This window comes from Podarcis melisellensis (genome assembly GCF_964234715.1).
Source record: "Podarcis melisellensis genome assembly, chromosome: 3".
Taxonomy (NCBI): Eukaryota; Metazoa; Chordata; class Lepidosauria; order Squamata; family Lacertidae; genus Podarcis; species Podarcis melisellensis.
Window position 1 is genome coordinate 42,972,168 of NC_138530.1, and position 20,695 is coordinate 42,992,862.

Below are 20,695 nucleotides of genomic sequence, written 5' to 3' on the forward strand. Positions count from 1 at the left end.
GTTAGGGGAAGCTGTCTCTGGATCTCGAAGGAATAATATTTTATTGATTAGACGCAAAGCCCTCTTCTAATTTTTTGCCATGCAATAGTACTTGCTTTCATAAATCTTATGCTCTCCTCAGCAAAAATCAATGCATACTTATTAATATCATATTGATACATGTTTTCTGAGCAATAAAAAGTAATGTTTTACACATTCATTTAACTATGAAGGCATACAGCATAGATTTTACAGTCTACAATAATTTCATGCCTTTGGATGCACTATATTGACAAGTCTACCATTTCCTTCTGTTTATAAATTCAAATACCGAAATCATAATAATAATTGCTCTTTTTAACTTTCAATTAAAATGCATACAGAATTAAATTACAAACTAACAAAATGAATTTCTATAGGAACAAATATAAGGCGTTACATTTAGGCAGGGAGATGGCGTGCACCTGGGTTGTCAGTAGTATATGTGAAAAGGATCTAGGGGTCTTAGTAGACCACAAGCTTAACATGAGTCAACAGTGTGATGGAGCAGCAAAAAAAGCTTATGCCATATTCGGCTGCATCCACAGAAGGATAATGTCTAGGTCAAGAGAATAGTACCACCCTATTCTGCCTTGGTCAGACTGCACCTGGAGTACTGTGTCACACTTCTGGGCGCCACAATTTAAGGATATTGACAATCTGGAATGTGTGCAGAAGAGGGTGACTACGACGATAAAGGGTTTGGAAACCAAGCCTTATGGGGAATTGGGTCTGTTTAGCGTGTTAAAGAAGAGACTAAGAGGAGTTATCTGATTCTAAGGGGAAAGAAATTGTGGTCTTGCATAGGGCTTGCTGATCCGAAGGTTGGCAGTTCGAATCCCCGCGATGCGGTGAGCTCCCATTGTTCGGTCCCAGCTCCTGCTCACCTAGCAGTTTGAAAGCACACCAAGTGCAAGTAGATAAATAGGTACCGCTCCGGCGGGAAGGTAAACGGCATTCCGTGCACTGCTCTGGTTTCGCCAGAAGTGGCTGTCATGCTGGCCACAAGACCCGGAAGCTGTCTGCAGACAAACGCTGGCTCCCTTGGCCTATAGAGCGAGATGAGTGCACAACCCCAGAGTCATCCACGACTGGCCTAACGGTCAGGGGTACCTTTACCTTTACCTAGCGTGACCAGAAGAAGTAAAGAACCGAACCCTTCCTTTGCACATGCTTCCCATCCACCCAACTTCAAGCAGTTGTTATGTTGCCTCACAGGGAGAAAAATGGCTGGGAGGAAATGCTTCCGAATGTGAGAGTACAGTGGGAGGAGGTTTCAGCCTATATGGCCTTTTAAATCTTCTGTGTTTTACTTAATAGGGAATTAGTGCCAACCCAATTGTGTAAGAGACGAGGCTGCCACCATCAGATCATCTAGTTGGGCCCAGTGTCCTCCCTGTAAAATTGGTCTGTATTATCCCCTGATTAGAGAGTGAACATGGGGACAGGGCTTGGGATGGCAAACTTGCTGGCCTAAGGCCACCCAGTTTGCTCATGCTGAGCTGAGATTTTAACCATGTACTTCCTGGCTCCTACATGGTCCTTTAACTGCTAAGCTAAACCCACTCTCAGAAGCAGAGCGTTTGCAAATCAAAAGACAAGTCCAAATCAGTTTTTCTCATTACGTCTTAGGCTATTCAGACTTTATTTGCATTTACTCATTGCATTCAGGGGTGCTCCACTTCTGCTCTTTATTAGAAAAAAATAATAAACTGTGGCATTACTTGTTTATTGCGCTGAAACGAAACGAATCTGGGGCTAATTAGTCATTAGCATTGTAAGCAGGGAAGGAAGTTATTAAAAACATAAGTGAAAATTTAATTGTAGAAGAAATTACTGATACAGAAGGCAACAATCTTAATTATTTCACATGCCTTAATTAGAGGTTCTAGAAGAAACAAGTCTATAAAACTAGTCTCTGATAATGGTTCATTCATAGTCTTAGATGCAAATGGCAAGTTAATGTTCTCAAGATATGTGTAAAGGAACAGCATTTTGTAACTAAAATTGAGAGACCAGTGTTCAAAATTTGGGTACCATACACCTGTCTTGGCTATTACACAACCTTGATTCCATTCTATGAGAACAAACAGAGGTTATGAAGGCTCCACAATATATTGGATTGCCCTGTACTGCAACTGAATTATTTGCATAGTGTGAGAAATCTGATTTACTGTCTTGAGATAAGAGTCCCTAGAAGAGATTTCGGAGTAGTTTAAGCAGTAACAGATACCAGGATTAGGTAGTATTATTCACCCAGGCTCTAGAAAAAATGTAAATAATTAACTTTGGACTTTTTTCTATGGTCGGCCACTACAGCCTAAGAATGAAATGTAGTTATTATAATGCTTTTTTAAAAGGCTAATCATATTATCTCATGCTAGACACATGGGTAAAATATGTGTAATTAGAAACAAATTAGTTAAATATGTGAATACATGCGGAACTAGAACCCAGTTTGCAAAGAATTAGCTGGTTAGTTAAAGTCAATTCGTAAAATTCAGGACCCTCGCTGCTTCTTGGCAATTGTTGCAGTTCACAATGCTGCAGAGACATTATAAGTCATAGCTGGCAAAATTCTGGTGAACAGAACTGGCAATTCTGTTGAGGCCCCAGGCTCACTATGCAATGGTGAGATGCAGAGGGCAATCAACATGATTCTTCCTAAGAGTCCTCAGCAATGCTGCTCCTTGGTTTCCCTTTGGATGATGAAACAGGTTAGATGACAACTGCAGCAATATGGCGCAAAATTTGTTGGGAAGGTGACCAAGCTGACTTTACAGTGCATGACCGTGCCTACTGTGTGGTGTTGAGGGCAGCAAATAAATTCTTCTTTTTCACCTCCATTACATCCTCAATTAACTGCCCAGCAGTGCTTTTCCAAGTGGTATGGGGTTTATTAATATCTGCCCCTCCGAATGGGGAGTCCGGAGCCAGAATGGTGTAGTGGTTAAGAGCGGTGGACTCGTAATCTGGTGAACCGAGTTCGCTTCCCCACTTTTCCACATGCAGCTGCTCGGTGACCTTGGGATAGTCACACTTCTCTGAAGTCTCTCAGCCTCACTCACCTCACAGAGTGTTTGTTGTGGGGGAGGAAGGGAAAGGAGATTGTTAGCCACTTTGAGACTCCTTTGGGTAGTGATAAAGCGGGATATTTTTGAATTATGGTGCTGGAGGAGACTCTTGAGAGTCCCATGGACTGCAAGAAGATCAAAGCTTTCCATTCTGAAGGAAATCAGCCCTGAGTGCTCACTGGAAGGACAGATCCTGAAGCTGAGGCTCCAATACTTTGGCCACCTCATGAGAAGAGAAGACTCCCTGGAAAAGACCCTGATGCTGGGAAAGATGGAGGGCACAAGGAGAAGGGGACGACAGAGGACGAGATGGTTGGACAGTGTTCTCAAAACTACCAGCATGAGTTTGACCAAACTGCGGGAGGCAGTGGAAGACAGGAGTGCCTGGCATGCTCTGGTTCATGGGGTCACGAAGAGTCGGACACAACTGAACAACTAAACAACAACAACAAAAGCGGGATATCAAATCCAAACTCTTCTTCTTCTTCTTCTTGGGTGCCTGCTAAGAAAAATTTGTCAGGCATTTTGAGGATAAAGTTGCTTGCTTCTGTGTAAATTTAAACACCATAGTTGAGACAGATGCAGCTGAAATGTCCAGCATGCCTGGTGTTATGGGATCTGTTTCAGCTTTAGAGTCCTGAGGACTCAAGGTGCTTGTGGCTGCCTGGGCAAGTGCCTCCCTTCTTAGTGCTTGCTTGTCAGTTAATTCAAGTGAGCTGGAGGAGACTGACGTGATGAACGCATCTTTACATGAAGTGGTTCTACTTATTTCCCATATAGAAGCAGTAGTGCAACTGTGCGTTTAAAAGCCAGCTCTGGAGGCTTGCTGCAAAATATCCCCAGGGTGGGGGAATGTGCTCAGCAGGATGGTAGCTGATTCAACAGATTATCTGAACACATTTTAGTCTGGGTTCAGGCCTGGCTATGGGACCAAATTGCCCTTGGTCACCTTGATGGATGGCTTTTATTAGGAGAAGGCAGGGAGAGTGTGGCCCTGTTGCTTATTCTTGACCTGTGACTTTGGATACCATTGATTGGTAGTATCCTGAGGATAAGTTCTGTAGGAGTAGGAGTCACTAGGTTGCAGTGGTTTGGCTCCTACATAAGGGGATGGTTCCATAAAAGGTCATTGGGCTACTGTATCTTGGACAACTGGCAGCTGTGCCATTCCAAAAGGGTTCCATTTGGTAGTTGTTGGCATCTTTATAACTCGAGAGACAATGGAAGAGTGTGCCTTTGGGGGTAAAGTCAAGTCTTTGGAGGGTTACAGCACCTGCTGTGGCTGTAGAGACCAACGCAGGAGAGACATGTTTTGTTATAGGTGGGGCAGGTGAAGGCAGGAGTTCCATCTTGCCTCCAAGTTACTTTTACCATGATAATGCAAGTAAATGTGAATTAACAGACAATATTTCTTCTAAAAATATCCAAAACCTGCATTTGCTTTTGTGGTAGGAACTTTCTAAGTAACTCATAATTTCATGAGTCCAGCGTTTTTCACATGGGTTGGCCCAAGGTCTCACTTGCTCTTAAGTTTTTCACATCTACTTCCTGTAAATCCTTGTGATCATGCACATCTTATCCCCTGCTTTGTCTTTTATTTGCTCTTTCTGGGGCAGGGCTATATCTCCAAGTGTGTTTGTAAAAAGGTTTAAGCACACTGCCACCTTACTCTAAAACCAGGCCTCCCTGGCCTACTCCAAGATAGCTATTAAGGAGAATCAACAAGAAATTGTGATGCTGCAAACCTCTGAAGAGAGTTTCACCACCACAAACACAATTTAGTCAGCAGAATCTTCTTAAATGCAAACTAGACCCCTAGGATGGAGGGGGAAGTAATACCTTGAATAAACAGAGAAGCATTACAGCATACCTGGAAGTCAACAAACTTATTTTCTAGGAACAATGGGGAAAGAGTGTTCCCAAGTCAAGAGCTTCACCAGTGCTCTGCTTTTAGTTACAGAAAATCCTTTCAATAACAGCTCCTCCACAGATTTCAAGTCTCAACAAACAACTAGACTGTTTGACTAGTTTGCATAACTTCCTTAATGAAGTCAGATCAAAGTCATATAGTTTGAAAGAGTTTTGCTATAAATCAAAACATTTGGTAAGTTCGCATCTATGCAGACCAAAATATAAGGATCAATGTTAAATATGAACTGATCTCTAGTAGTTTTGCCTTCAAAATGTTAGTTACATCATAACTTATTTACTTGAAGCACAACTCTTCCTAGTTTTGTCTACATCTGATGTAATTCATGAAATTATTTCTATTTTCCATTTTTAAAAGACTAATAATGCAATTAATAATAATAATATGTTGCCCCTCATTATTTTGTTCTGTAACCTACGCATGTTTACTTGGGAGTGAGTTTTTCCTCCCTAGTACGTGTTTTCTGTGAACTGCCCTGACACCTCCAGGTATACGGTGGTATATAAATTCAATAAATAAGAATTATAATACTTCATACTGTAGTTTTTGGCTGGGATCCAATACTTAGTTACTTGGGAATAAATTCTGCTGGGCCCAGTGGTTCGTGCTTTCTCTGCATAACCTGAAGTTTTCTTATTTTCTTATCCAAACCGATCAACACTTGAAAACTATCTTTTTACAACTTCTGTATTTTACTAAGTATATAAAAGCATACTATTTCAAAGATGAATTATTTCAACATAAGCCTCTGCTGCAACCTCATGGCAAGTACAGAACAACTCCAATGATGTTAATCAACAAGCACCAAGCAAAAGCTTCAGACCTATATGAGTTACACAAGAAGTGCTTAGTTTTCATCCACAACCATCATTGAGATGTAGTCTTTGTAGCGAACATTATTTGTTTCTGGATCCACAGCAGCAGACAGCATTTCCTCCATTTCTTCTTGAGTGAAAGGCTCACCTGCAGCAAAAACAGGAATATTTGCAAATGGCTATCGTTTTTATTTATTTATTACTGCTCAGCCTTCTCAAGCATTCTTGCTATTTACCATAAGTTTTTTCAATCACACCAAGAATGAAGCACAGACCTGGGTACTTTTTCTTTCATTGCATACACACATAATCATATAACAGATGGACTTGGTAACTTCTTAGCACAATTCAAAGTGCTGGTTTTCACTTTTAATGGCTTGCGATTCAAGTGTCTTTAGGGCCACCTTCCCCCACATGAGCCTGCCTGATTATTAAGATCATTCTCAGAAAGGAAAATTAACTACGAACCCCCAAAATTGGGGCCCCCTCCAAACCTGGGCCCTTCTCAGAGGCCCTTTCCCGGGTTCCTGCACTATCAGAGTCAGAGGTGGGAGCTGACCACATATAGCTGTGGAGTCTGCACTTAAGAACAGCAAAAGCATCTTGTAAATATACCTTCTTCAGTCATGTACTTGACCAGCTCATCTTTAGTAAGATGACCACATTTATTCTGGTCTAAAACCTAAAAAGAATAGAATATAAAGTGTTACTCTTCCTTCTCTTGGTTTAAGTAGTATTTTCCTCCATAAGTGGAATTTAATTGATACAGACCTCAAATGCACGCAAAAGAATATCTTCTGGAATTGGGCGGTACCTGAAATGATTCATTAAAAAAAATACGTAGTGGTGTTATGTATCTCAGTTGTGCCCCAGTCTCTTTGCTGCTGCAGCACCATTGCCTTGCTCTTCTCTTTTAAGAAGAGTATCATTTGTTGTTGCAATCTGGGCTCTGAGAAAGACCTCTAAGCAGAGGTCTATGAATTACTTATGATGATGCTTACTTTGTACTGCTAATTAGGTAAAGTCATTATCCATGCCAATTTTTGTTCTCAGCATATCTTCCCGTGGAATTTGTTACCATTTTATTTAAGAGAAAGTCTCTAGAAGGACATACACAATGAAGTCAATACAGTGGAAGAATAGTAGAATCGACATGCCCAGTTTTAAAAACAAATCTATTATATTTTTTTCACAGTGAAGCTTATACTTTAAAACTGATTTTGTCTGTACAGCTTATAAAAGAACCTTGAATAAAATTAGATGTGTGAGAGTGATTATTATTATTATTTGAATTTATATACCGCCCTACACCCGGGGGCCTCAGGGTGGTTCACAGAGAAAATCAAGATATAAAACCACAAAATACATAATAAAAATATAAACAACAACCCAATAGCCCACCCTATATAAATATATGCATGACTCAAGTTATATAAACAGGTCCTTTTCTAAATCACCTTCTTTCCGTCAATACTCTAGTCATCATGGGAAGAAATTTTTCCAAACGAATAAACCCAGTTGGTTCTTCTTCTTCTACCTAAAAATAAGAATACATAAGCAAGATGAAATACAGACAAACTGAAAAGAAAATGAGTTTTCTCAAGTTTAAGCTAGCAGATATTTGCAAACATAATAATAAAAGAAAGGCAAATATCTTATCCCTCACATGGATGTATTGAATCCATGGACTGATGCTGAGAATAGGACATCTGTAGCAGAGGGCAGTCAGATGTGGAGAGCAGAGAGGATACATCAGACCAGACCCCATTCCTCTCCTTCCTCACTGATCAGTGACACTGGCCACGTACAGATTGCCTTCACACAAAGCAGAGTGCTCAGACACAGGGCCCAGAGTATGCATCTGCATGGGCATAATCAGGGTGGGAGTGCATGGTGAAAGTCTGAATCAGTGGATGCTTAAAACAAGAGGAGCAGAATGCCTGCAGAATGTACCACGAACACGTCCCCTTTAAACTACCTCGCACCAATATTAAAAAAAGGAGTTTGGGGTTTCTCTGATGTCAGCATAGGAACAAAGGAAGCCGATTTATACAGAGTCAGACCATTGGTTTATCTATGCTGATTGGAAGCAACTCCCCAGAGTTTCAGAATGAGGTCTTTCTTAGCTATACCTGGCAGGTCTGGAACTCTGAATCTTTTGTATGCAAAGCATGCACTCTGCAACTGAATTACAACCTGGTCCCCAAATAATTTAAGAATAGTGCTTGTAGTTCCTCGATACAGTATTTCAACTCCCGATAGATTTGCAACCATTAGCAGGCAGCCTACATGTTAGTACAAATTATACTACGAGAGGCCAGTTATAGATAGATTTCACTTACCTAATACCTGGGTCAGCTGACACCAGTGATATGTTACAGTGCAGAAAGCTATCTGACGCCACTTTGCTTTTCTATCTTAGGTAAGTCATGGGAGATTGGTCTCCACATTATACCAGAGCAGACTCTTAAATAGAAATTTTATATAGCAAAGTATAATGACTCAATAAAATACACTAAAATAAAATACGCTAAATACACTTTGTATTGGCAGACAATCCTATCTCAGTTTGAAAACATGCTGGGAGAATCGCTGAACATTAATAGGATGCGTTCTTATTACTGCCTTGCCTTCTTCCACCTGCCTTGCCCCACCCTCCAGTCTCTGCTTCTCAATTTGTATTGTATTACAGTATTTTATGCACCGTGACTTGCCATTGTTTTATTGATTATAGTTTAGAATCTTTTTATTATAATTGTTAAGAGCGGATTTATGTTTAATTTTTATATGCTGATATTTAATATCATTCTATACTATTCTAATGGATTGTTGAATATTACTTTATTTGATATAAGTTGCTTATTTTAAAGTTATGTTTTATTATCACATAGAAAATATTATCACATAGAAAATAGAAATACGGTATACAAATTAAAGTGATGATGATGAAAATTAAGATTCTAACAAGGATACTAAGATGATTCTAACAATTATATAGGTTAAAGCTTGTTGTTTTAAACATATTGTTTGTTGACATCCAATTTGTTGATTATCATAATACTCCCAAGACTACATGAGACAAGCAACAGTGGGTATTTTCAGTAACTCAACATTGTCCTCTAGTGGTAACAGCACATTTGTGCAAAACACTGCTCCTTCAAAACATAATTTTTGAAAGAATAAAATGTTATTATATGAAATTGTTTACACTGAAGCAGTTATTTCTCTTGGAAGAAGGAAACCATCCATGAAGAACAGGATACCATTCATAGTCAAGATCAGAAAAGAACAGAGGCAGTCTAGTGACAAAGTGTAGAATAGACCACTAGTTAAGGAATTGTTACAGAAGTGCTTTATCCACAAAAGTAAAGTTATACTTCTAAGACCTATTGACTACATTCATTTTTGATACAGTAGCCTGTAGCATTACCGAACCATTATTTTACTTCATCAATTTCAGTTGAGTATTTCCTGAAAACTGGTATTTTCTACACAGGGGCAATTTGATTAGACAGTCCTGAGGTTAAAGTCATTAGCCCTATCTGGGCATTTGGTCTTGTCAGGTATAAACAAAGGTGCAAGGAGAGTGAGGGTGCACAGCTAAGTCCTGTCCCTGCAGAATTTTAATTCTCGCAAGGGTTTCCACCACAGATAAGGTTCCCTGCTTCAGTCTTTTTGCTCTCACACTCATGGAACTGTGCACAAATGATGCACATTAGGTATGGGTATAAAGGCAGTTCCTCCATATGGTATTTCTGACTTTTGTTAATTTAGGAAGAGAGATCAGATTTCCTGTATAAAATGATAGAACTTAAAAAACACATAAAGTACCTCTGCAATCATATCATGTAGATCCCCTTCACTTGGGCAGCATCCTAATGACCTAATGATTGTACCAATCTCCCTGAAAGAAAGAATATATTTGTTAATAAATCTACAGTGCAATTCAAATCTCTAGCAGCTACAGTTGTGGGCAATTCCTCTTTTACACATCAGCTCCCCATACCCTACCCAAACATACCCTACTTAAACATTGCTTAGAAGCTGGCCAGTAAATCACACCATTTGACATTGGAGTTAACGCTTTATTAGCAAAAACATGATCTTTACAGACTTGGATTTGTGTCAGGCCTAATGAGTGCAGCAGTTCGGTAGGCTTTACCCCATGAAATCAGTTGTCTAGACTAAAAGTCCCTCCCTTCAGCCATCTATGTCCCCTTTTCTCCAGGCTTTTTCCAAGCAATCAGAGACTGCACCTCCTTGTCTGCATCTGCTCCTCCTGCTTCATGCCTTTTCTGGCTCTAGGAGTCAGTGGGGAGGGGAGCTTGTCTCAACAGAAGAGACACCAGTGACTCATCACCAGCCTGACTCATCTCTGTTTCTTGACTTCCCTCCTCCCACTCACCTGCTTTAGCTTCTGCCTCAGATTCTGGACTTCTCTCTGCCACAGTCTCTCCCAGCTCACTAAGCCCTGTTACCTCTTCAACTTCTGACACCTTCTCTTTTCCCTCTAATAACCATTGTTGTCCCACCACCACTCCCTGAGCTCTGAGCCTTCTTCCCCTGGTGGTTTCCCAGCTGGTTCCTCCCACCATTCTTCTGTGTCCAACCAGTTCATGACAGGTTCTGACTCCTGATCCTCCAGAGAGGATTTTTAGGGGGCACAGACAGCTGCAGGGGGAAGAAGAGAACAGGAAACTTCCCTCGCATGAACATATTTTGTCTGCATGTCTGTCTGTTTGTCTGTTTATTAAATTTCTATACCACCCTTCATCCAATGATCCCTGGGTGGTTTACAATATAAAAACACAAAAATACATAACATAGTAACAAACAAATACCTCCCATCCTACAGTGACTAGATACCTAAAATTACTTCAGATTTAGTCGGTGCTCTTGAGACCAGAGATACAAGCCTAGTGGCTAATTAACATGTACCAGCAGCTCTCTTTAGTAAAAAAATTAAAGATGAAATCAAGGAACTGTGCTTATTGAGAAAGTGTTGCAAGATTTTGGGCATGTGTATCCTTCAAAGAAAATTAAGGAAGATACAGTAATCCTTTTTTTCTTTGCATATCTGTATGGAAACAAAATTCTACGGGATGATGCTATAACCTAATTAAGTTGCTGTTGTAGGAGACAACTGCTAAAAAACAGTCTAAGAGTCTTTTGTCAATTTATGAACTATTTATTATAATGCCATAGTAAATATTATTTCCATCTTTAAGGTACCACAAGACTCTAATGCTGTAGCTTTTGCTGTGGCTAACCTTTCTAGAAACTGAAATAGCTAAAAGGGCATCCTATACAGTTCTGTCATCCTTGCCTGCAAAATACCTTACAAATGCCTTTAAGTTGGTGCTGATGCCAGAAGTATTGCAAGAGTACTTCAAATAAGGCAAAGGGAAACTATCATCTGCCTAGTCCCCACCTCCATCCTCTCATTGCCCCCTAAAAGCCACTGTATAGTTCAGGAGCTTCCCCGGAGTGCTGGCAAGGCAGTGTCAATGGCAGCTGCTGCTGCCTCAAAAGGAGTGAGGCTCATTCACAAGCCCTGGGGCAAATGTACAGTGGTACCTCAGGCGCTTCAGGTTACAGATGCTTCAGGTTACAGATTCTGCTAACCCAAAAATAGTACCTCGGATTGAGAACTTTGCTTCAGGATAAGAACAGAAATCATGCAGCGGCAGCACGGAGACAGCGGGAGGCCCCATTAGCTAAAGTGGTACCTCAGGTTAAGAACAGTTTCAGCTTAAGAACGGACCTCCAGAATGAATTACCGTAAGTTCTTAACCTGAGGTTCCACTGTATACCAATATACACCAACTCTGGTTTCTTGCACTCTAAAACACTGTTACATTGTAATAGTTCTGAAAGAAGATCTTCCAGACCTGACATCCACAGTTTTATTACACTCATGGTCAAACACCTCAAAGGCCTCGGTGATCTTCTTATGGATTTCAGTTATTGCAGACTCTGCAAAATGAAACAATAATTAATGTGTTATATATAATTTCTCTTGTCCACAGTATGACAAGATCTTTCTTATAACCAACCAAAGTGTCATAAAACAGTGAGGAATCTTCTGAGTTCTCTGTAATTCTTTATCATGGTTTTCTTCGGAGCTGAGGGCGATGAAACAATCGCTGAGATGGCTAGAGCGTCGGTGGCAGAAAACTCACTCCGAATCTGACCGGACACAGGTTAGAGCTCAACGTCGAGCCTACCAAGTGGCGATAGCGACGGCGAAGAAGACTTTCTTCACCGCCTCTATTGCATCTGCAGAAAATAGTAGCAGGAGACTCTTTCAGGTGGTCCGCAATTTAACGGAACCACCTTTACCACCGGGGCCTTGTAAAGACCCCAAGATCTCCTGTAACGTTTTTTGCAGATAAAATCACTCATATTCGGAAGGAGCTAGACACCACCGTGGGAGCAGGGCTGGGGCGGGAGAGTGCTAGAGCCCTGTCTGGTCAAGTTTCATGGAATCAGTTTCAATCCGTTACCCCCGAGGATATGGACAGGCTGCTTGGACGCGTGAAACCAACCACCTGTCTCCTTGATCCTTGCCCATCCTGGCTAATAAAAGCAAGCCGGGAAGGGCTGGTCGATGGGCTCTGCGGGGTGGTGAATGCTTCCCTCTGTGAGGGAACATTCCCAGATCCGCTGAAAGAGGCAGTCGTTAAACCGCTTCTTAAAAAACCATCTTTAGACCCGGCCAGTATGGCCAACTATCGCCCAGTCTCAAATCTTCCATTCTTGGGCAAGGTGATTGAGCGTGTGGTTGCTGAACAACTCCAGGCACTCCTGGAGGATGCGGACCATTTGGATCCCTTCCAATCGGGGTTCAGGCCTCATCATGGGACTGAAACTGCCTTGGTCGCACTGGTTGATGATCTCCGGTGAGCTAGGGACAAAGGTGAGAGTTGTTTCCTAGTTCTGCTGGATCTCTCAGCGGCCTTTGATACAATCGACCATAACATCCTTCTGGACCGTCTAGAGGGGTTGGGAGCTGGGGGCACTGTTATACAGTGGTTTCGCTCCTTCCTCCTGGGCCGTGTTCAGAAAGTGGTGGTGGGGGGATGAGTGTTCAGACCCTTGGGCCCTCACTTGTGGGGTACCTCAGTGTTCCGTCCTCTCCCCCATGCTTTTTAACATCTATATGAAGCCGCTGGGAGAGATCATCAGGGGGTTTGGACTGGGTGTCCATCAATATGCAGATGATACCCAGCTCTACCTCTCTTTCAAATCAGAACCAGTGAAGGCAGTGAAGGTCCTGTGTGAGTGCCTGGAGGCGGTTGGAGGATGGATGGCGGCTAATGGATTGAAGCTGAATCCTGACAAGACAGAAGTACTGTTTTTGGGGGACAGGGGGCGGGCTGGTGTGGAGGACTCCCTGGTCCTGAATAGGGTAACTGTGCCCCTGAAGGACCAGGTGCGTAGCCTGGGAGTCATTTTGGACTCACAGCTGTCCATGGAGGCACCGGTCAATTCTGTATCCAGGGCAGCTGTCTACCAACTCCACCTGGTACGCAGGCTGAGACCCTACCTGCCCGCGGACTGTCTCGCCAGAGTGGTGCAGGCTCTGGTTATCTCCCGCTTGGACTACTACAATGCGCTCTACGTGGGGCTACCTTTGAAGGTGACTCGGAAACTACAGCTAATCCAGAATGCGGCAGCTAGACTGGTGACTGGGGGCGGCCGCCGAGACCACATAACACCGGTCTTGAAAGACCTACATTGGCTCCCAGTACGTTTCCGAGCACAATTCAAAGTGTTGGTGTTGACCTTTAAATCCCTAAACGGCCTCGGCCCAGTATACCTGAAGGAGCGTCTCCACCCCCATCGTTCTGCCCGGACGCTGAGGTCCAGTGCCGAGGGCCTTCTGGCGGTTCCCTCATTGCGAGAAGCAAAGCTACATGGAACCAGGCAGAGGGCCTTTTCGGTAGTGGCGCCCACCCTGTGGGCGCCCATCAGATGTCAAAACGATAAACAACTACTTGACATTCAGAAGACATCTTAAGGCAGCCCTGTTCAGGGAAGTTTTTAATGTATGATATTTTAATGTTTTCTGGTTTCTATGGAAGCCGCCCAGAGTGGCTGGGGAAACCCAGCCAGATGGGCGGGGTACAAATAATAAATTATTATTATTATTATTATTATTATTATTATTATTATTATTATTATTATCATCATCATCATCATCATCATCATCAGATAAGGCATTTAGCAAAACATATTATTTTTAAGTTTTGTTTACTTTGTGTGTTGTGAGCTGCTCTGAAAACAATTTCCTTTGTGTGAAGGCAGTGTATCAAGTAAAACAGAAAGTCGGTGAAATGTAATTGAAATTCCTCAATCCACTTTCTTTGAATCTGTCCCTTTAGTCATTTCTGAAAAACTCCAATTGGTAATGACATTTCGGAAAGATGTTGCCTCCCTCATCCTAGTCATCTTAGAGCTAAACTAAATGCATTTTTCACATCTCTAACCCTGGCAAGCATGATTTTTTAAAAATCAAAAATCTGGGCGTTGATGTTCGGGGGTTTTAAACATTTGCCCTGCCACAGTCCCAAGCAGAACTAGAGTCCGTCCTCCGCTCCATCAGCTATTTGCAGTGGAAGGCAAGCTCCCGTTGGTAGTAATGGGAGCCTTCCTCACAGTGGAAAATAGCACATCCCCATAGCTGATTCAGATCAAACCATGGCAACTGGTGCCTGTCACACCACAGACCTCATCCAGTTACCTACACACCAGCTATTTATTCATTTATTAAAATGCATTTTAGGTCTAAAGGCATAAAAGATCTGCATGCATACTTACTGAAGATTTTGATATAAATAAATTTTCATGATGAGCATGCTGAATATACTAATTAACCAGGATAGGTTTACACTGGATTGTACCCAACTAAGTTCTACTCAGAAGAGACCCAGTGAAATTAACGAACCTAAGTTAGCCATGTCTATTAATGTTAATGGATCTGTTCTGAGTAGTACTAGCACTAGCTATTGCAAGTTACAGTGAAGGATAATTTACAGCACCATGCTAATGATGTCTACTCAGAAGCAGGTCCTGTTGAATACAGTGGAACTTGAATTCAGGTAAGTGGGGTTAGGATTGCACCCTTACTGCTGATTGAGGACATCTTTGTACAAGGAAGGTTTGGAGTCTTTTGTCCATTTTCTTTAAGTGGTTATATGCTAGAAGTCAAAGCCTGTTGAACAGTTGTGTTTTTGAGAATATACTAGAATACTGATTAAGATGCATTTGGCTAATACTGCATTTGGCTAATACTGTAACACAGCATATTAGAATTGGCCTAATAATTTAATAGTAGTGTTTATACATTTCTTATTTGTTCATTTCCTTGCAATAAAGAACATTATATTCTATATACATTTTTTCTTAATTTATTTATTTTTTGGCTACGATGTGTGTGTTTTTTTAGCTTCATAGTAAGAAGTGAAATTATTCATACTTACTTCCAGAACTATAGACCTTTTATTCACAGCATTTTAAACTTGATAATTAAATGGTAGCTTTATAATGAGTTTTAATTTAACGTGATTACTGTATTTGTCATGGTATAAACTATGCAAATTGCATTAATTCACATACGGTAGGTGGCAACCCCAATAAAATATTATCAGCAGTGGTCCCAGATATTTGGGAAATTTTAGGTGACTCTTAGTAAGTTATTTTGGTTCCATCTCTTTGAGGATAGGGAAGGCAGGAATTTTCAGATCAGCTTTTCTGACTGTTCTCAACAGTACCCAGTAGTTTTTATGCTATTCCCTTGCATAAGGTAAAAGACCCCTGGATGCTTCAGGTTGAGGGTGCCAGTGTTTGTCCACAGTTAGTTTTCCAGGTCTTCCAGGTCATGTGGCCAGCATGACTAAACTGCTTCTGGTGCAATGGGACACCATGACGAGTGCCAGAGTGCATGGAAACATTGTTTAGCTTGGATAATAATAATGACAGTACCCCAACTGGTAAAGAGAATAAACCAGACAGCTGATGGGGGGGGGGGGAATCTAACTTAACTCTGAAATGTGATAGACCATGTTGTATTCTTCTTCCAGAATAAGGACTTCCAGAATGGTAGCCATGTCCATCTGTTGCAGCAAAACCAACAAAGAATCTTGTGGCAGCTTTCAAATTTAGCAAATGCATTGTAGCATATGCTTTCAGGGATCACAGGGTGCTCATAGCATAGTAAATTCACTCTATGTGGGCCGACTCTTGGTGTTGGTCCAGAGGCTGCAGCAGTGGCTACAGTAGGTTCATTCAGGCACAAACTACACTCTGCTTGTAGGATTTGCAATGGCTGCCAATTTGCTACTGGTCCAAGTTCAAGGTGTTGGCACTAGCCTATAAGGCCCTATACAGCTCAGGATCAGGTTACTTGAGAGATGGCGTTATACCCTCAGCAGATCACTGCAATCCTTGGGAGAATTTCTCCTGCAAGTTTCATACATCTCAGAAACCGCTCTGCAGTAACTCAGAGTAGGGCTTTTAGTGTGGTTGCCTCTGTTCTGTGGAACAGCATTCCCAACAGCTCAGGACTCAGATTTCTTAGTTTACTCCTGTCTTCACAGCACAGCAACCTCTTGAGGTGGAGCAACTCCTGTTTCCATGGTGCACTGGGCTCTTGAGGCAAAGCAATGATCCTAAAGCATTCATAAGCACACTTACAGTGAAGGAACTGCTACTAAACTCAGGAGAACTAACATGAGAATAGTTAGGAATACATGATTCCAGTCCAAACTAACAAAAATGTATGAACTGCAAAAAACTTGCACTACTTTTACTTGCAAATGCAATTTTATTTGATCGAAATGGACCACCCATGGAAGCAAATATATGTACTTTTGGGTATTTCTGCCAGTAACCAACAAGGCAAATAAATGCAGTATTGGATGCAAGGATATAGCCATGCCTGGCAATGTTCATAAGACAACTTTGTGACCCAATTCAAGTTTCTACACCATGCTGCCTGTGCACTATCAACAGGGGCAAGTCACCATATGTCCTCTTTTTCCAGGACACGTCCTCTTTTTCATGGGTATGTAAAATGAGAGTCGTCATAGCGATCCATTGTTAAAAGTAAGGTAAAGGTAAAGGGACCCCTGACCCTTAGGTCCAGTTGTGACCGACTCTGAGGTTGCGGTGCTCATCTCGCTTTATTGGCCGAGGGAGCCGGCGTACAGCTTCCAGGTCATGTGGCCAGCATGACCAAGCCGCTTCTGGCAAACCAGAGCAGTGCACGGAAACGCCGTTTATCTTCCTGCCGGAACCTATTTATCTACTTGTACTTTGATGTGCTTTTGAACTGCTGGGTTGACAGGAGCAGGGACCAAGCAATGGGAGCTCACCCCATCGCAGGGATTCAAACAGCCAACCTTCTGATCAGCAAGTCCTAGGCTCTGTGGTTTAACCCACAGCGCCAGCCACGTCCCCATTGTTAAAAGTAGAAGTCCGCAAATGTGTCCTCTTTTTTGCTCTTCAGAATATGGCAACCCTAGTTAGAGAAACCTTACTTTACATGTCACAAAAGCCATTTTACCTTTCTGAAGTAAAAAAAAAAAAAAAGTATGTTATATGCCTAATAATAGTCATTGCCTTAAACATTGCAACTGAGAGCATAATAAACATGACAACTGATGAAATAGCTCATGGTTGAGCCCATTCATCATATGTCTATGAGAATATTTCCACAATTAAAAGAATACTAACTTATCAGCAGTCTCACTGAGTTCAAGAAGATTATTGTAGACAAAATGTTTTGTATATCAAAACCTTGATCAAAATGACATACAAAGAATATTTCAAGGTAATAAGACTCAAGAGATGCTTTAACCTTGAAAGCTCTTGGAAACTGTGCATGACAATACCCTGAAGATTAATTATTAGTCAATACTGTGACTGTTATTGCTCAGAGAGAGACAAAGAACATCTACTGAAATTTCTAATTTATACGGGAGCATCGGCTCACAGAATAAAAAGTAGGACCAAGACTTGTGTATCATATAATTCTGAAAGTGAGCTTTTAGGGAAATGCTGTTTAATACATTTCTGAGAACCAGTCATCAAATTAATTTATATAAACTCTTCCTCTTTGAGGAAAAAAAGCTTTTATCTTTCTTGTGTTCAGCTTTTTTATTGGCAATATCCAACAGAAGACTAGATCATTCCTGAAGTCTTCTGAAATATTAAATAATTGCTGGGGAGAAGTGTGGAAATTTCCCAACCTCCTAATATTTAAAGTTTTCAGCTAAGAAGTTATAACACCAAACAAGGTGAATCACTACCATGCACACACTCTGTTAATCAGCTATATAGGGCACCTATTTCAGATAGGGAATTTAGAGAAGATTACCGTATGTATGCATGTTTATACACTTTTAAATAAATGGCAATTAAGCACTTAAATTTGAATCTTATATAAATCAATGGGATTTACAACTTGAGCCTAACCCAAGTTAGGCTTGGACAAGGGGGGGGCAAGGGGAAGCTCCCCCCCCCATCAAGTAAATCAATAAAAATACTTAACTGAGGTCCTACGCTCCCCTCTGCAACTTTCAGCCTGGCTACGCCCATAGCCTAACCCAGTGTATTTTATTTTTGCTATACAAATATGCCCACTAAACCTACTAACCGACAAAAAAAGAATTTATAGCCCACCAAGTCACACATGCTAATGTAGATTTTGGTAGGTATCTGTCTCAGGAGAAAATGGAGGAGTGAACCTTTGAGAGCAAATTCAAACCACTGGAGAGTTACAGCACCTCCTGTGGCTGTAGAGACTGATATGGGAGAGACATGTTTTGTTGCAGCTGGGGCAGATAGGAATACACCGTTGTTATGCTGGGCAAAACATGTAGCTACTTTCAGCCCTGGAGAAATGTAATATGTGACACGACTGTCCAAAAAGGGCATCTATTTATTGCATACAGTGGTACCTCGGGATGCGAACGGGATCCGTTCCGGAGCCCCGTTCGCATCCTGAAGCGAATGTGGGCCGCGTTTCACCGCTTCCACGCATGTGTGTGATGTCATTTTAACCGTCTGCGCATGCGCGCACAGCGAAATGCTCTCCGTTACTTCCGAGTCGCCACAGAGTGCAACCCAAAAATACTTAACTTGAAGCACATTTATCCCCAAGTATGACTGTACAGATAAATGTGAATTAATGTGTAACGCCTCTGACATAAGTAATAATATTTATTATTTATGCCCCACCCCGTCTGACTGGGTTTCCCCAGCAAACTGAATTGTGCCCTGCTTATAAAAAGCACATTATATTTTTAATACTCATGATTTTGTTAAGCAAAAGAAAACTATATGGGATAGCTCAGTTGGGAGGGCATGAGACTCTTAATCTCACAGTTGTGCCCGTGTTGGGGAAAAGATTCCTGGGTTGCCGTGGATTGGATAAGATGACCTTGGGGGGAGGTCCCTTCAAACCCTTATGATTCTGTGAAATATGGGAAATATGTGCGTCAAGCAGTTAAAGAGCTGAAGAAATTGCGTGTGACAGTGTGAAGGCAGCGGGCCAATATTTCCAGCGCAGGATGTGGAGCAAGTTTCGCATTCAGGCAGTTCGGCCACCCCCACATTTTGGGGCCGCTCTCGAAAGGCATCCTGCTGAATTCTTCTGCCATGTTGGAGATGAACGTGCCATCTTGCAGGGTGGGAGGGAGGGAGGCAGGCGCGCACGTGGCCCCAGCGGGGCTCCGACCCGCCCGCCCAACCTGTGTTCTCTGGGCTTCACTACTACTCCACAAGACGCAGCCTAAGGATAGCACAGGGGATAAAGGCTGAGAGAATCAGCCAGCTGCTTTTCCTCAGCCTCCCGGAGGCTTTGCCCTTACCCGCTGCAGCGGCTTCCTTGTCCTCAGTCGCCATGCTGTTTCCTTAGCGGTTGCCATGGAGACACTGGAGCTTCACAGGCCTTCTCCCTCTCCAGCGCCTCCGTGGTGGCAACGCGCACAGGCGGATTTCTGGGTGTCGGTCCGTTCCTACGTGTTCTTGCATTGCGGTGCTCTCGTAGGAGAGGGTGCTTAAGAAAGCGGGCATGGGGAAATATCAGGAAACAAACGCACGGGGAGCAGTTTGAAATGCGCTGTGTTTCTTGTTCCTATATACAGTATATCGTACACATAGCGGCTGCATTGCATTGCACTACTTGCGTAAAGTGCTATCCAGTTCCAAAACAATATGCGCGCGCGCACTTTCTCACACGCACAGTTTATGCTCTCAGGCCCAAGGTACGGGTTTGCTAGAAGGGAGGGCAAGAAGGTCTAGCAGGAGGGGGAGAAGGGCATTTTTAGAGACTTTTTTCTAATCACCTTAGCATAAGTGTGCTGTAAGAAAAAACAAAACAAAACCCCACTTTAGGTAAGTTGTCATTTTGCAGGAGAAGGGAAAAAACCCCACCAACACTGAGCCCCATGCACGCTGACTTGACCAGCTGCAGAGGAGGGATGTTCTGGTTCTTTGCTGGCGGAAACCTCCTTAGCAGCATCGACAAGCTGTTTGAAGTATGATTTAATTCAGAAGCATGCGCCCAAATAACAATAATATAAATTTTCTCCCTAATTAGGCATACTATCTTTTTCTCAGTCAAAAGCTCTGGGCCTTTTATAGTTGATGAACACACAGAAATTCAATCTTTGTTGCACTCCTAGACATAGAAGTAAGTGTTGTTAAGGTCAATTGGACTTACCACCAGGTAAGTGTATATAGCAGGGATGGGCAGAAAGTAGATTTGTATTTACTGAAAGATTTCTGGGTGATTTCCAGTTGATCCGTGAGGATTTCTGACTCCCAGTAATTTAGCAACAGTAGCAAAT

General features: G+C 42.1%; 1 protein-coding gene across 1 annotated transcript; it reads right to left on the reverse strand.

Moving 5' to 3' along the window:
- Positions 1–4,965: 4,965 nt before the first annotated feature.
- DRC8 (dynein regulatory complex subunit 8) lies at positions 4,966–19,757 on the reverse strand. The gene is made up of 7 exons (XM_081905498.1): positions 19,715–19,757; positions 11,729–11,813; positions 9,669–9,741; positions 7,295–7,374; positions 6,609–6,651; positions 6,453–6,519; positions 4,966–5,985 (listed from the first exon to the last, which is right to left on the reverse strand). The coding sequence occupies exons 1-7, from the start codon at positions 19,746–19,748 to the stop codon at positions 5,870–5,872; spliced, it is 498 nt and encodes a 165-aa protein (XP_081761624.1). The 5' UTR covers positions 19,749–19,757; the 3' UTR covers positions 4,966–5,869.
- Between the last annotated feature and the right edge of the window lie 938 nt (positions 19,758–20,695).

Coding starts and splice junctions, on each gene's coding strand:
- DRC8 (XM_081905498.1), bottom strand. CDS start 19,748: ATGGCGACTGAGGACAAGGAAGCCGCTGCAGCGG. Junction 11,814..19,714: donor CAAGGAAGCCGCTGCAGCGG/GTAAGGGCAAAG, acceptor TTCATTTTGCAG/AGTCTGCAATAACTGAAATC. Junction 5,986..6,452: donor CAAGTACATGACTGAAGAAG/GTATATTTACAA, acceptor TTTTTGCTGCAG/GTGAGCCTTTCACTCAAGAA.